Consider the following 16,913-nt stretch of genomic DNA (forward strand, 5'->3'; position numbering starts at 1 on the left):
AAAAGAAGGCAAGGGAATACCTGTATGTTTTTATGGCTCCTTGTTAAGAGGGAAAAAAGCTTTCAGGTTCTTGCATGAGTATTGACAGGTTGTTATGAATGATTTTGCAGCAGGAGAGCATGGCTACAAACTAGGCTGTTTTGGATCAAATAGCTGCTTGCCTTCTCAGACATTGCCAGCATTTTTTTCTGCTTGCTCACCTCCCTCGGTGACTTGTTCTCGCAAATACAATCCTGAATGATATACCTGAGCTTGCTCTCTTATCTGAGAGCAGGAAGCTGGGTGAGTGACGGAGGCACCTGCTGCTCTTTACTTTACAGAGATTAAGAAGAAGACTGCCACAGTCTCTCTTGGATGTCCTGTGGAAGTTAGAACACGTATTCTGGAGAGGCTGAAAGGAGACCAGGAGATATGGTGTTCATGTTCGCTTCCACAGAACCCAACCCTTGGAAAAAGAAACACCCCATGGCAAGAGATCTTCCCTAAATAGGACAGAAGCTATTAAAGGTGAGAGTTTTCTTTATTGTTCATTTTTTCTTCTTCTTAGATTTCCATAAGTTATTCCTCACGTGGGTACAATCTTATGTATCAAAGGAGATTGTGATAAGGGAAAAGAGTTATTGCTGGAAGGATATGTCACATTTTGTCTCTCTTTTTCACCTTTTAGGAATTTTTTTCCCCCTATAGTATCTGGTTTTCTTTGGTACTAAGTGTCCTAGTGATTCAAATAGACATTTAAATAGACATACTTTTTCATATTCTTTTTCATTATGTTTTGTCACAGGACATTGAATATAGTTCCCTGTATTGTATAGTAGGACTTTGTTTATTTTTAACATAGTAGTTTCTAAGTACCCTGTATTGTATTTAAAATGTAACTGTGGTGGAGGAACAAGTATCAAGCTTACAGACACACACACACACATACACAACTGGGGACGATGAGGGAACACACACACACATACACAACTGGGGATGATGAGGGAACACACACACACATACACAACTGGGGACGATGAGGGAACACACACACACATACACAACTGGGGACGATGAGGGAACACACACACACATACACAACTGGGGACGATGAGGGAACACACACACACATACACAACTGGGGACGATGAGGGAACACACACACACATACACAACTGGGGACGATGAGGGAACACACACACACATACACAACTGGGGACGATGAGGGAACACACACACACATACACAACTGGGGACGATGAGGGAACACACACACACATACACAACTGGGGACGATGAGGGAACACACACACACATACACAACTGGGGACGATGAGGGAACACACACACACACACACAACTGGGGACGATGAGGGAACACACACACACATACACAACTGGGGACGATGAGGGAACACACACACACACACACAACTGGGGACGATGAGGGAACACACACACACACACACAACTGGGGACAATGAGGGAACACACACACACACACACAACTGGGGACGATGAGGGAACACACACACACACACACAACTGGGGACGATGAGGGAACACACACACACACACACAACTGGGGACGATGAGGGAACACACACACACACACACAACTGGGGACGATGAGGGAACACACACACACATACACAACTGGGGACGATGAGGGAACACACACACACATACACAACTGGGGACGATGAGGGAACACACACACACATACACAACTGGGGACGATGAGGGAACACACACACACATACACAACTGGGGACGATGAGGGAACACACACACACATACACAACTGGGGACGATGAGGGAACACACACACACATACACAACTGGGGACGATGAGGGAACACACACACACATACACAACTGGGGACGATGAGGGAACACACACACACATACACAACTGGGGACGATGAGGGAACACACACACACATACACAACTGGGGACGATGAGGGAACACACACACACATACACAACTGGGGACGATGAGGGAACACACACACACATACACAACTGGGGACGATGAGGGAACACACACACACATACACAACTGGGGACGATGAGGGAACACACACACACATACACAACTGGGGACGATGAGGGAACACACACACACATACACAACTGGGGACGATGAGGGAACACACACACACATACACAACTGGGGACGATGAGGGAACACACACACACATACACAACTGGGGACGATGAGGGAACACACACACACATACACAACTGGGGACGATGAGGGAACACACACACACACACATACACAACTGGGGACGATGAGGGAACACACACACACATACACAACTGGGGACGATGAGGGAACACACACACACATACACAACTGGGGACGATGAGGGAACACACACACACATACACAACTGGGGACGATGAGGGAACACACACACACATACACAACTGGGGACGATGAGGGAACACACACACACACACACAACTGGGGACGATGAGGGAACACACACACACACACACAACTGGGGACGATGAGGGAACACACACACACATACACAACTGGGGACGATGAGGGAACACACACACACACACACAACTGGGGACGATGAGGGAACACACACACACATACACAACTGGGGACGATGAGGGAACACACACACACATACACAACTGGGGACGATGAGGGAACACACACACACATACACAACTGGGGACGATGAGGGAATATGGACGAGTCCCAGATTTGCTTCTTATAAGTATGTGATATTTGGCAAGTTATTTAGCTTCTGTTTTCCTCTCTATAAAAGAGGCCTAATAACACTGTGTTTTAAGCATGTTGTGAAGATCCAACAGGACAACGTAAAGAAATATTTCTGATTCATAGAAAGCACTCATTAAATACTGACATGCATAGCTCTGTGTGTCTCTGTGTGTGGATGGTGGTGGTTTAGTCGCAAAGTCGTGTCTGACTCTTGTGACCCCATGGACTGTAGCCTGCCAGGCTCCTCTCTCCATGGAATTCTCCAGGCAAGAATACTAGAGTGGGTTGCCATTTCCTTCTCCATGTGTGTAGATATATTTTATTTATTTTTGGCCTCACTGTGCAGCATGTGGGAAATTAGTTCTACAACCAGGGATTGAACCTGCACCCACTGCCTTTGAAGCGTGAAGTCTTAACTACTGGGCCACCAGGAAAGCCCCTGGATAGATTTTACATCTGAGTAGACTGAGAGTTATCTATATGAATGACTACAATGTATTTTTGAAATTATGTTCAATTTTTTGTACTTGTTTAAGAACATTTTCTTTAAAGCATGGCTAGATGCCATATCTAACCAGTGAATTATGTGTGGTGAAAGCATCTAAAATATGAACTGTCAAATAAGACCAAGAAGTGAACTTTATCTTTTAAAAGCACTTTGGAGTTCTAGAACTGAAGGTGAGAGTGTGAACTTCCTGTCTTTTCTGTCTAGACCTATCATAAATTCTGTCCTCCAGATAAAAGCTACTTTAGACACAGGGTGGTAAGGTGTGGGCAGAAGTCCTCTCTTCCTTGGAATAAAGGGTGGGGACTTCCTCTTACTCAGTACTCCGTCACAGCAGCAGGGCTGTTTCCTTTTCTCTCTCCCGGGTGGAGGTGGATCCGGGTCCTAACTCCAGGCTCAGCATGATCAGCTGGTTTGCAGCGTCAGGTTACAGATCTCCATCCACAAGGGTCCCAGGCAGGACTTGACTGAGGATATTTGTTTAGAGAAGAAATCTATCTTTGCCATCACTCTGGAGTTGGAACTTGATGTTCCTTGAGGATGTTCCGGATTAGTTTGTAACTAAAGGCATTTTGTTCTGTCCAAGGATCTCCTCCTCCGCCTTCCCTGTGCCCAAACTCTGCCGATCTCTCATCCCATGAAGATGACTGGGTGGAAGAAGAAGCTCTGCCGGGGTCATCATCTGTGGGCCCTGGGCTGCTATATGCTGCTGGCCGTTGTTGCTCTGAGGCTTTCTCTCAGGTTGAAATGTGATGTAGATTCCTTGGATCTGGAGTCCCGGGGCTTCCAAAGTCAGCGTTGTAGAGACGTCTTATACAAGAACCTGAAGCTGCCAGCAAAGAGATCGATCAACTGTTCTGGGATCACACGAGGGGACCAGGAAGCGGTGAGCCAGGCTCTCCTGGACAACCTGGAAGTCAAGAAGAAGCGGTTGCCTTTCACTGACACCGATTACCTCAACATGACCAGAGACTGTGAGCGGTTTAAGGCCCGAAGGAAGTTCATACAGTTCCCACTGAGCAAAGAAGAGTTAGACTTCCCCATTGCATACTCGATGGTGGTCCATGAGAAGATTGAAAACTTTGAACGGCTGCTGCGAGCTGTGTATGCCCCTCAGAACATATACTGTGTCCATGTGGATGAGAAGTCCCCAGAAACTTTCAAAGAGGCAGTCAAGGCCATTATTTCCTGCTTCCCCAATGTCTTCATGGCCAGTAAGTTGGTCCCGGTGGTTTATGCCTCCTGGTCCAGAGTGCAGGCTGACCTGAACTGTATGGAAGACTTGCTCCAGAGCTCGGTGCCATGGAAATACTTACTGAATACATGCGGGACAGACTTCCCCATAAAGACCAACGCCGAGATGGTCCTGGCCCTCAAGATGCTGAATGGGAAGAACAGTATGGAGTCTGAGATACCTTCTGAGTACAAAAAAACTCGCTGGAAATACCGCTACAAGGTGACAGACAGACTGTACCTAACCAGCAAGATGAAGGACCCTCCCCCTGATAATTTACCTATGTTCACGGGGAATGCCTATTTTGTGGCTTCTCGAGCCTTTGTCCAGCATGTCTTAGAGAACCCCAAATCCCAAAGACTGATTGAATGGGCCAAAGACACCTATAGCCCTGATGAACACCTCTGGGCCACCCTTCAGCGTGCACCATGGATGCCTGGCTCTGTTCCCTACCACCCCAAGTATCATATCTCAGACATGACTGCCATCGCTAGGCTGGTCAAGTGGCAGGACCACGAGGGAGATGTCAGCATGGGGGCACCTTATGCACCTTGCTCTGGAATCCATCAGCGGGCCATTTGCATTTATGGGGCTGGGGACCTGCACTGGATTCTCCAGAACCATCACCTCTTGGCAAACAAGTTTGACCCAAGGGTGGATGATAATGTCCTGCAGTGCTTAGAAGAGTATTTACGTCATAAGGCCATCTATGGGACTGAACTTTGAGCTGTACTGTGGGCGGATTGCTACCTGAGGGCCAGGGGCATGTGCCAACATGCCTAGGGCATGCTGGTACTGTGTGGGGTGGGGGACGAGGGCTGTGGAATTTGTGGCATCCCCCAGGGTCAGAGGCCTGCTCCTGGAGTGTGGAGAGTAGATATGCTGACTTGCAGACTACTGCCCTGGGTGAACACTGACTGGTAGCTCAGCCCACTTCCAATAGCTCCTTCATTCACTTTCTCACTGAGTTCATAATAAGAACCAGCTGTCTGGGTAAGTGTGGGAGGAGACCTGGATTTCAGTTGAATTGGTATTGACTTTTCCACTCTCTGGGGGTGCCCATTCCTAATAATTCTAGGCTTGGTAGTGGGGAGAGGACTTTGATGGACAGAAGGCCTCCTGTTTTGTACTATTAACTTAATAAATAGCTTCTGATTAAAATCTCTACCTCTTTTTTTTGGTCTAGCAAGCCAGAAATAAGATAAAACCACGAGACTTTTTCTCGTAACTCTTGGTGACATTTGAAATCCCTGGTGGCCAGCAAGAGAATCACCATTATTCCTTAGTGACCATGGCAGGCTGTATAAATGGCCAATGCACAAGAATGTAAAGCCCCCCTTGTTTTGTTAATGTTGCCAGAAAAAAAAGCCAGGGTGATTTAACCAATGTGACCATCCATATCCTTACAGGAAAATTACAGCACTAATTTTGCAAGCTTCACAGCCAAAGCTTAATGTTCCATAACAAAGATTGAAGCAGCCATTAGGTAAGGTCACCATATAATTTACTGTCAAAACTGGAACTCATTTTAGTTGGCGGGGGCGGGGCGGGGAGGGGGCGGCGAGGGGTACCGGGGTACAGGGGGGAGGGTGGGTAGCCTGTAGTATTAATGATTATTTAGATAATAAGAATAAACTAGGTCTGGTTACTCCATCTTTATGCCTCTTGAGTCAAAACTCTTATTTAGGTATGTGAATGGAATGGTCACTGATTTTGTGGTTTATACATTTCCTTGGGGGGAGACAGCTGTGGGTGTGTGTATGTCGTACGTGCATTCTCTGCCCCAGCCTTCTTAGCCACCTGCCCAACAAATGTTACCCGGTGAAACAGTTTCTTTTCTAAAGCTCCAGAGATAATTATCAGGTTGTGTTAGTTGCTTAGTCGTGTCGGACTCTTTGCGACCCTATGGACTGTAACCCACCAGGCTCCTCTGTCCATGGGATTCTCCAGGCAAGAATACTGGAGTGGATTGCCATTCCTTTCTCCAGAGGATCTTCCCGACCCAGGGATCAAACCTGGTCTCCTGTATCACAGGCAGATTCTTTACCGTTTGAGCTACAGGGAGATCTCAGGTTATCAGAAGGCAATTAGCTGCAAGTTACATTCTTCTATGATGGGGAAGTGATCCTTTGTAAACAGATAAGCATATCTTGTATATGGTAGAACTGGTTTTCTGCATACAGTACATTCTGGAAAAGTGATTTACACACCAGTTTGTATAATTTGGGGCTTCCCTGATGGCTCAGTTGGTAAAGAATCCACCTGCAATGAGGGAGACCCTGGTTAGATCCCTAGGTCTGGAAGATCCACTGGAGAAGGGAAAGGCTACCCACTCCAGTATCTTGGGCTTCTCTTGTGGCTCAGCTGGTAAAGAATCTGTCTGCAATCTTGGAGACCTGGGTTCCATCCCTGGGTTGGGAAGATCTCCTGGAGAAGGGAAAGGCTACCCACTCCAGTATTCTGCCTAGAGAATTCCATGGACTGTATAGTCCACGGGGTCGCAGAGTTGGAACACGACTGAGCAGCTCACTCACTCACTCACTCGTATAATTTGAATGACGTTCCCATTAATATGTCACGCTGCAATGTGCCTGTATTTCTTCACTTCTGATTTTGATTCAGTTCCTCGAGTGTTCTCTCACAATCAACTTTCCCAGCATTCCATGTACTCTGACATAGCTATGACTGTGTCTGGCACAGTGGCTTTCCTAAGTTAGTGATTGCTTCTGTAAGGTTGTAGTCCTTTGATAATGGGCAATGCCACCACCAGCTTACCTGCACTGTTGCAGGGTCCTTGTTGCCTTGCTCTCATCATGGAGATGACTAATGAGTAGTCAGTTGCTCTGCAGTGAGCCCTGTAAGGCCTGTCCTTAGCAGCAATGACTATAGACCTCTCCACCTATTAGCCTGAGTGTCCTTGGTCCTCCTGTGAGGGGGCTGCAAGGGGGCAGAAAAGTTTCCAAGTACACGTGCCCTGAAAAAAGAACTTGGGTCTTTGGCTTCATAGTCAACTTCCTCTTTAAATTTTCATGTGGAAAAAAAAAATGTCTTTATATAAATACATTGAAAAGATTAAAATGTGAACTTATCATTTTGGGGGGACAAGTTGCTGGAATTGTCCAAGCATTGACATTTCCTCTAGAAACATTATACATTCAGGTGAACAGGAAGTGCTGTTTATTTAATAACAAACACAAGGTCTTCATATCAGAAGGGTCAAATTTCGCCCTCCTTGGGTTAGTGTATTTTAGAAATTGTACAATTAAACCAACCCATCTGTTGATTTTTCCTCCTCTCATATCTGTTCCTATACCTTATCTCTGGAAAGGAAACATCCTATTAATGAATTGAGCAACTGTGTTTGTATTCCTTTAGAAAGCTTGAATTTCCTCTTTTGACTTGTGGACTGTTGATAAGCATTGCTTTAATAACTATATTTTTGCTGCACACTCTGCCCATTGTAATATGCCCTCTTTTCTTGATTTTGTGAAAATTTAAGAAAGGAAGTAAAGGCAGTTAATTTCGTTTGGAAACAGATGATATAATTTATTTGGGGAGAACAAGTATTTGAATTAAAAATGGACAGAATAATTAAATCCACAGCCTGCCTTAAGTACTTCAGCTGAACTGAATTTATCTACTGTGACTTCTTTCCCTTAGTTGGTCAGTCATTACAGAGATATAGTTCCCATCTCTATGATGCTTGAGTATATGACAAGCAGTGGAATAGCTCATTCATTCATTCTACAAATGTTAATTAAGCTCTTACTATTTACTAGGCATTGCTCTTGACACCAGGGTTAGTGTAGTCAATAAAACAGAGATTCCCATGCTAATGCAGTTCACATACTAGTGGGAAAACAACTATAAACAGTTAACATATATGTATATTAGAAGGAGACAAGTGCTAGAGAGAAATTGAAGGAAGTGAATGAGACCTTCCAGTGGGGAGGAAAATTTTAAATAGTGTGGTCAGGTCCGGGAGGTGACATTTTAATGAAAAATGTAACATTTGAGTAAACGTCCGAAGGAGATGAAGGAATGACCCGTGAGGATAAATGGAGGAAGAACATTCTAGGCCAAGAGGAAAGACTTGCATAGCCCTGAAGCAGGATCACACCTGTCATGTTTAAGGAGCAACAAGGAAACTGGTGTAAATGGAGCAGAGCAAAGGGAGGGGTGAAAGAGTTAAGAATACAGGGGAATCATCACAGCACTGTTTATAAATACCCAGGACATGGAAGCAATCTAGATGCCCATCAGCAGATGAATGGATAAGGAAGCTGTGGTACATATACACCATGGAATATTACTCAGCCGTTAAAAAGAATTCATTTCAATCAGTTCTAATGAGATGGATGAAACTGGAGCCCATTATACAGAGTGAAGTAAGCCAGAAAGATAAAGAACATTACAGCATACTAACACATATATATGGAATTTAGAAAGATGGTAACGATAACCCTATATGCAAAACAGAAAAAGAGACACAGAAGTACAGAACAGACTTTTGAACTCTGTGGGAGAAGCTGAGGGTGGGATGTTTCGAAAGAACAGCATGTATATTATCTATGGTGAAACAGATCACCAGCCCAGGTGGGATGCATGAGACAAGGGCTCGGGCCTGGTGCACTGGGAAGACCCAGAGGAATCGGGTGGAGAGGGAGGTGGGAGGGGGGATCGGGATGGGGAATACATGTAACTCTATGGCTGATCCATATCAATGTATGACAAAACCCACTGAAATGTTGTGAAGTAATTAGCCTCCAACTAATAAAAAAAAAAAAAAAAAGAATACAGGGGAAGACGATGTATCCTGACGGCCTCTGTGACACATAAGGTGGACTTTGTCTTCTCTGAGAGAGATTATAGGCCGCTGGAAGGTTTCGAGCAGAGGGCTGACATGATCTGACTAACACTTGAATGCGGCGTTGGGGACAGATTGGTTGTTTGGGAGGCGGGGGTGGGAGCCGGGAGGCTAGTGTAGAGGCCAGCGTGCTGATGCCAGCCCTCGTAGCCCTGGCGGAGACCCGGGGAGCAGCAAGAGAAGTGGTCTGAGTGGTCAGATCCTGGGAATGTTCTGAAGGTTCACTATGAGTCTGCTGACAGATGGAGTTTGTTCATGAGCAGTGGAGGGGTTGAGGATGACTCCAGGGGTTTTGTTTGGGTGTTAGGTTTAGGAGGACAGGGCTGCCATGAACCAAGACAGGCACACTGTGAAAGAGTGGTTGTTGAGGGGAAGACCATGGGTTTGCCTTTGAAGATATAACACTGAAGATGCCTATTAGACATCTGAGGACAGATGTTGAGGGGATGACTGGGACAGGAGTCCGGGTTCAGGAGAGAGGTCTGGACTGGAGACACTTAACCTGGTGTTCCTCAGCTTGTATACTATATAAAGCCATGAAATGGGATGAGCGTGCCCAAGGAGTGAACAGAAATAGAAAAGAGCCTCCCAGATGAGTCCTGAGGGCCTTCCAAAGTGCAGAGGTTACAGAGATTAGGAGGAACCAACAAAAGAAGAGTTGGAGGGGAGCAGCTGGTGTAGTAGAAGGAAAAGAGCTGGGTGTGTAGTGTTCTAGAAGGGTAAAGGAGAAAGTATCTCCGGAACGAGGAAGTTGATGACTATGCCCCAAACTATGCAAATCATTTAAGATGAGGATGAAGGCAAGACTATTGGATTTAACAATGTAGAGTTGGTCTTGATAAGATCAATTTTTTTGTGGTGTGTGGAGGTGAGAATACGATTGGAGGTGGTTCAGAAACAATGTCAAGAGCAAAATCTGGCTTTGCGCCAGTATAGATAAATGTTTTGAGTCTTGCTATCAGGCAAGAGAGGAGAATAAAAGTAAAAGAATGGAAGGTTAAGAGCAGTTTGTCCTAAACATTAGAAAAGTGATAGCATGTTTGTCAGTTGATGAGAAAGATCTAGTCAAGAGGAAAAGATGCAGGAATGAGATGGGTTACCTGCCAGAGTGACATCCTAGTGAAGAAGATGGGGTCATTATGTAGCGCACAGGAGAAAGGGCTTGTCTCTGATGGGAGCACGAACGACAGTTCACCCACAGGAACAGGACTGAAGGCAGAGTAGATGGGCTCAGATGTACATAGATGGGCCAATGTGGTGGTCTGTAGAGTTTGTGGAGTTCTATCCTTCTCTTTAATTAACATTTTATTTTAGGTATAATATACATAAAAGGGGCTTCCCTTGGCACAGTGGTAAAGAATTGGCCTGCCAAGGCGGGAGATGTGGGTTCTATCCCCGGGTGGGGAAGATTCCCTGGAGTAGGAAATGGCAACCCACTCCAGGATTTTGGCCTAGAAAATCCCATGGACAGAGGAGCCTGGTGGGCTGTAGTCCCTGGGACTGAGTCAGACACGACTGAGAAACTGAGTATGTGCACGTACACACACACACACACACACACACACGGAAAAGTACAAAAATCCCAGATACATAGCTTATAATTTTTACAAAGTGATCAAATCTGTGTAACTAGAACCCTGATCAAAAATCAGAACATTACCAGCAACCCAGAGGGCTCCTGTGCCCCTTTCCCATTACTACCTAGGCTGCAGCAAAGATAACTGGACATTGAAACTCAGCAGGACCCTGCAGGGCCCTTCTGGGTACAAGCCCTTCTGTGTCTCCAGTTCTTGTTTGTAGGAAAAGCTTTCCTTCCCTAGGTATTCCTAAAATTTCAAAGAGCAGACTTGAATTAATGACTAGAGAAAGTAAATGTGGAAAGAGCAAGCTTGAACATTGGAATCAGAGGATTTCTTGTTCCTCCTGAAGGGAGGTAGATAACAGTCTCAGGCATATCTTTGAATTGTCCTGCAGAAACTAAGACTCACATCTGGTGGAGGATCACAAGATCATAGACCCCAGGCTGGTAGAACCAGAAGATTAACAATTAACATTCCTGAAACCTCACCCAACCTGATCACACATCCTGCAACCCTCACCTCTAAAGTTGCCTTTAAAAACCAAAACCCACTGGGAACTTTGGGTCTTTTGAGTATTTAGCTGCTCAGTCTCCTTGCTTTTGTTGTTTAGTTGCTCAGTCATGACTGACTCTTTTGTGACCCTAGGGCCTACATGTTCATGGTTCCTCTGTCCATGGGATTTCCCAGGCAAGAATACTGGAGTGGGTTGCCATTTCCTTCTCCAAGGGATCTTTCTGGTCCAGGGATTGAACCTGGGTCTCATGCATTGCAGGCAGATTCTTTACCATCTGATCCATCAGGGAAGCCCACAAATAACAGTACTTTCCTTTATCACCATCCTGTGTTACTGGACTGGCTCGGCAGCATTCAGGTAAGTGGATCCAAGTTCACTAACACCACTACTCTGAGACCTGCTTTTGAACTTTTTGTAAGTATTATGTTCTCTTTTGTTTATGACTCCTTAAACTCAACATTCTGAGTTTCATCTATGTTGCATGTAGTCATAGCTCAATGATTTTCACTGCTGTGTGATATTCCCTATGTGAATATACCATAGTTTTATCCATTCAATTGCTGATGAATATTTGGGTTAACTTTTATGAATTGTGCTCTATGAACTTCTTGAAATGTTTTACAGGGAATATATGTATACATTTCAGTTTAGTAGGTATGTAGGAGTGAAACTGCTGGGCCAGAAGGTATACACATGTTTACCTTTAATAAATAGTTTTTACAACATGATCTCCCAATATAACCCCTACCAGCAAGGTGTGAAAGTTGCATTTGCTTCATTTCTTTCCTAATATTACTAATCTTTGTAATTTTAATCATTCTGGTGGGTGCTGGTGATATTGGATGGTGGTTTTAATTTGCATTTCCCTACTGTTCAGTAGATTTTTCAAATGCTTATTGCCATTTGGATATTCTGAAGTTCTATTTTGATTACTTTTATTTTATTCAGGCTTCCCTTGTAGCTCAGTTGGTAAAGAGTCTGCTTTCTATGCAGGAGTGAGTGAGTGAAGATGCTCAGTCCTGTCTGATTCTTTGTGACCCCATGGACTGTAGCCTACCAGGTTCCTCTGTCCATGGGATTTTCCAGGCAAGAATACTGGAGTGGGTTGCCATTTCCTTCTCTAGGAGATCTTCTCGACCCAGGGATTGAACCCAGGTCTCCCACATTATAGGCAAATGCTTTACCATCTGAGCCACCAGGGAATGCGCGAGTCCTGGGTTGGGAAGATCTCATGGAGAAGGAAATGACAACCCACTCCAGTATTCTTGCTTGGAGAATCCCATGGACAGAAGAGCCTGGTGGGCTGAGACAGCAAGATGATTTTATGAGGAAATGGGGAAGAGATAGTGGAGGTTTAGAAAGAGGAAAATGTATTAAATGTTTCAGCTTGGGAACTGGAAAAGAAACCAGGAAAAAAAATGATGCCTGGCAGCATTAAGAACCCATTGACATTAAGGAAAATGAACATAAAAAGAAATCAGCCACTCATTCACATTCGGCTACAAGAGTACAGGTGTGTAGTAGGAAGAGAGGCTTTACTCAGGTTTGTGGTTTATCCTAGCAAGTATGAGAAAAAATTATCAACTCCTGGCCAACCTGCTTAATCTACATGCAGACTAAGTTTCTAACCCCAACTGGGCTATTTTGAAGTAAAGCCCAAATATATTTTTATTTTTTTTAATAATTTTATGTATTTATTTATGACCATGCTGTGTCTTTGTTGCTGTGAGGGCTTTTCTCTAGTTGTGACAAGCAGCGGCTACTCTCTACTTGCGATGTATGGGCTTCTCATTGCAGTGGCTTCTCGTTGTGGAGCACATGCTCTAGGGCTTGTAGGCATTACTGGTTGTGGCACATGGGCTTAGTAGCTCTGAGGCACAGGGGATCTTCCTGGACAAGGGATTGAACCCATGTCTCCTGCATTGGCAGGCAGATTCTTTTATCACTGAGCCACTGGGGAATCCCCTAAATATATTTTTAAATTAACTTATTCTTCAGTATGTAAATCTCAACTGAGATAAGTAATAAACATTTAAAAAACTCAACATATTGTATTATACCTAACATAGTAACAGTAATTCTTTGATACCAAATGTTTTTAAATTTTGTCCAGTGTCTTAATTACGTTGTACAGTGGCTTATTTGAATTAAGACACACTGGGTTGATAAATCTTGTAAATCTCTTTTAATTTTAGATTCCTTTCTCTGTCTTTTTTGTTTTGGCAGTTTGCTAAACAAGTTTTTTGTTTTTTTCCCTGAATGGTCACCATGTTTTGGATTCTGCTGATAGGATGCCAGCAATATTATTTAACACATTTAATATGTTCTTGTCCCCAATATTTCTTATAAACTGGTACTTAGATTTAGAAGCTTAAAAGGATTCAGGTTTGAAGTTTTGTCAAAAAAATTCATTTTGGTATCTTGTATTTCCTATTCCATCACAGCAGGAGGTACATTTGTCTGTTTGGCCCTTTTTTTTTTTTTTGTCGGGATTGAACTATGGGGTTTGGAAGTTGTCAGGTGGATTATACATTTCCTATAAACTTTTCACTTAATCATTTAAGCAGCCATTGAAGATCATTGTTTAGTCCTATTATTTTATAACAAATTACAAAATGGTGGTATCCTAATTCTATAAATCCTTCATTTAAAATTTAATGTGAAGCAAAACTTCCTTATCAACTGTATTGCTACTCTGAAGAACAATTATTTCCCTTTGCCAGTTTGCAGAATAATGAATTGGTTACCTAATGAAAATGAATCTACGTGTATTTATTTATAACTCCAGAAATGTTAAAAAACATAATTTATATGCTGTGATTCACTGCACTTATCTTAATGATGCTCCATCTTTGGCTAGTGTATTTTCCTATGGCTAAAGGACCAAAGTACCACAAACATAGTGGCTTAAAAAAACAGAAATTCACCTGTTTCACAGGTCTGGATGTCAGAAGTCTAAAACCAGTCTCACTGGGTCAGGACAGCGTGTTGGCGTGGCCATGCTCCCTCTGAAGGCTTTCGGGGAGAACCTGCTCCTGTGTCTTCCAGCTTCTGTGGCTGCCAGCATTCCTTGGCTTGTAGCTGCATTGCTCCAGTCTCTCCCTCCATGGTCATATTGCTTTCTTTTCTCCTGTATGCCAAGTCTCCTCCTGCATCCCTCTTATAGATACATGTGATTGCACTTAGGACCCATCCTGATTATCTTACACTTTCCCGCATTCCAAGATCCTTAATAACATTTGCAAAACTTTTGCCACATAAGGAAACATTTACACATTCCAGGGATCAGGACTTGGTATCTCTGAGAGTCATTATTCAGCAAAGAGCCTTTGATTTCAAGTTGGCTGTTTCCTTGGGATATGATTCCAGTAATTTTTGATAACTTCCTCATTTTCTGTTATAAAAAGCCTTTCTAAGATTGTACTTCTATCCTTTACCTTTAGTTAGCTATTCTCATAAAAATTTTCTGGTTTTTAAATATGAATAGTATTTTTAAACCACAATTTTGGCATTAGAGATGCTCTTTGTAAATGGGTTGTCACTGAAACAACGGATCCAGGAATCAAGAGGGTGAGTATGGCTCTTGGCAAAGTTACATTCAATAACCCATTGAAAAGAATTTTTGCTTCCTGTACCTGCAACTTTGGGCTCTGCTTTTTGGGCCCCAAGGGAGGAATTCTTCTACCAGGAAACCAACAATGTTCCCACTGAACTGGAAATTGAGATTCCCCCTTGAGTATTTAAGGTTCTTGTGCCCCTGGACCAATGGGAAAACAACGGTGTTATTATATTGACTGCGGTGAAAGGTGAGTCACTTGACTATGTCTGACTCTTTGCAACTCCATGGACTGTAGCCCGCCAGGCTCCTCTGTCCATGGAATTCTCCAGGCAATACTGGAGTGGGTAGCCATTTCTTCTCCAGGGCATCTTCCCAACTCCAGGGGTCGAATCTGGGTCTCCTGCACTGCAGGTGGACTCTTTACTGTTGGAGCCACCAGGAAGCCCATTGACTGGGGTGGTTGATCCCAATTATCAAGGGACATATCGCTGCTGCTAAACACTGTGGTGCTGGAGAAGACTCTCGAGAGTCCCTTGGACTGCAAGGAGACTCAACCAGTCCATCCTAAAGGAGATCAGTCCTGAATAGTCACTGGAAGGACTGATGCTGAAGCTGAAATTCCAATACTTTGGCCACCTGATGCGAAGAGCTGACTCATTGGAAAAGACCCTGATGCTGGGAAAGATTGAGGGCAGGAGGAGAAGGGGACGACAGAGGATGAGACGGTTGGATGGCATCACCGACTCAATGGACATGGGTTTGGGTGGACTCTGGGAGTTGGTGATGGACAGGGAGGCCTGGCGTGCTGCGGTTCATGGGGTTGCAAAGAATCAGACCTGACTGAGCAACTGAACTGAAATACTGTAACTCACTGGAGTGCCTTAGTGCCCCTATATTCAGTTGTAAAAGTTAAAGGAAGACTGTAGCAATTCACTAAAGGTAAATTCACTAAGAACTTAAATACTTCAGCAATGAAGTTTAGGGTCTCCTACAGAACCCCAGTCAGCTATGGTGCTGACTGGAGGCAACTGGAAAATGGTATGGGCTGTGTCAAAAAGACCAGCCTGGTGGCTAATTTATAAAAACGAGGGCTATGCCATTCATGTTTGTTCGTTCTATGGTGTGTGTATAAACTACATGTTTGATTCCTTTTTAAAATGCTGCAATTTTCAATCACCACAGCTTTCCTAAACTCTGTGTCTTCTCAGCTCAGCAGGGTTGCCAGGCTCTGTTTGGGTTCCCCTTCTCCCTGTGTCTTTAGTCTGGATATTGCTCCATGTAGACAGCTGGACGACTATGGACCTCATCCTTACCCCCGCCTGATTCTCGGGGATTACAGCCTTGTGTCCTGCCTGTGGTCTACTGTCTGAAGAACACAGTTTCATACATTTTGTGTACTTTTCCAGTTGTTTACAGAAGGAAGTTAAGTCCTGTCCTTGTTATTCTGGCATGACTTGAAGTCTCTGAAGATGGCAACTTAAAAAAAAATTGACATTGACAGGTAACGTTTTATTAATCTTAGATGCACAAAGTGATTTTATATATGTGTATATTGCAAAATGATTACCATGATGTTAACATCCATCAAGACAGAAAATTTTTTTTCTTGTGATGAGACTTAAAAGTTAGATCTACTTTCAGTTCAGTTTAGTTGCTCAGTTGTGTCCAGCTCTTTGTGATGCCATGGACTACAGCACGCCAGGCCTCCCTGTCCATCACCAACTCCTGGAGCCTACTCACACTCATGTCCATTGAGTTGGTGATGCCATCCATCCTCTGTTGTCCCCTTCTCCTCCTGCCCTCAATCTTTCCCAGCATCAGGGCCTTTTCCAATGAGTCAGTTCTTTGCATCAGGTGGCCAAAGTATTGGAGTTTCAGCTTCAGCATCAGTCCTTCCAATGAATACCCAAGACTGATCTCCTTTA

The 16,913-nt window shown here is 44.0% G+C and overlaps 1 protein-coding gene across 1 annotated transcript; it reads left to right on the forward strand.

Moving 5' to 3' along the window:
- The first annotated feature begins 314 nt into the window (after positions 1–314).
- GCNT3 (glucosaminyl (N-acetyl) transferase 3, mucin type) lies at positions 315–6,003 on the forward strand. Its single transcript, XM_061157273.1, has 2 exons — positions 315–507; positions 3,821–6,003. Exon 2 carries the CDS (start codon positions 3,872–3,874, stop codon positions 5,192–5,194), a length of 1,323 nt encoding a protein of 440 aa, XP_061013256.1. The 5' UTR covers positions 315–507; positions 3,821–3,871; the 3' UTR covers positions 5,195–6,003.
- The last annotated feature ends 10,910 nt before the right edge of the window (positions 6,004–16,913 follow it).

The sequence above is a fragment of the Dama dama genome, chromosome 12 (genome assembly GCF_033118175.1).
Source record: "Dama dama isolate Ldn47 chromosome 12, ASM3311817v1, whole genome shotgun sequence".
In the NCBI taxonomy this organism is placed as follows: Eukaryota; Metazoa; Chordata; class Mammalia; order Artiodactyla; family Cervidae; genus Dama; species Dama dama.

What these genes read in the sequence shown, in the direction of transcription:
- GCNT3 (XM_061157273.1), top strand. Translation starts at nt 3,872, where the DNA reads ATGAAGATGACTGGGTGGAAGAAGAAGCTCTGCCGGGGTCATCATCTG.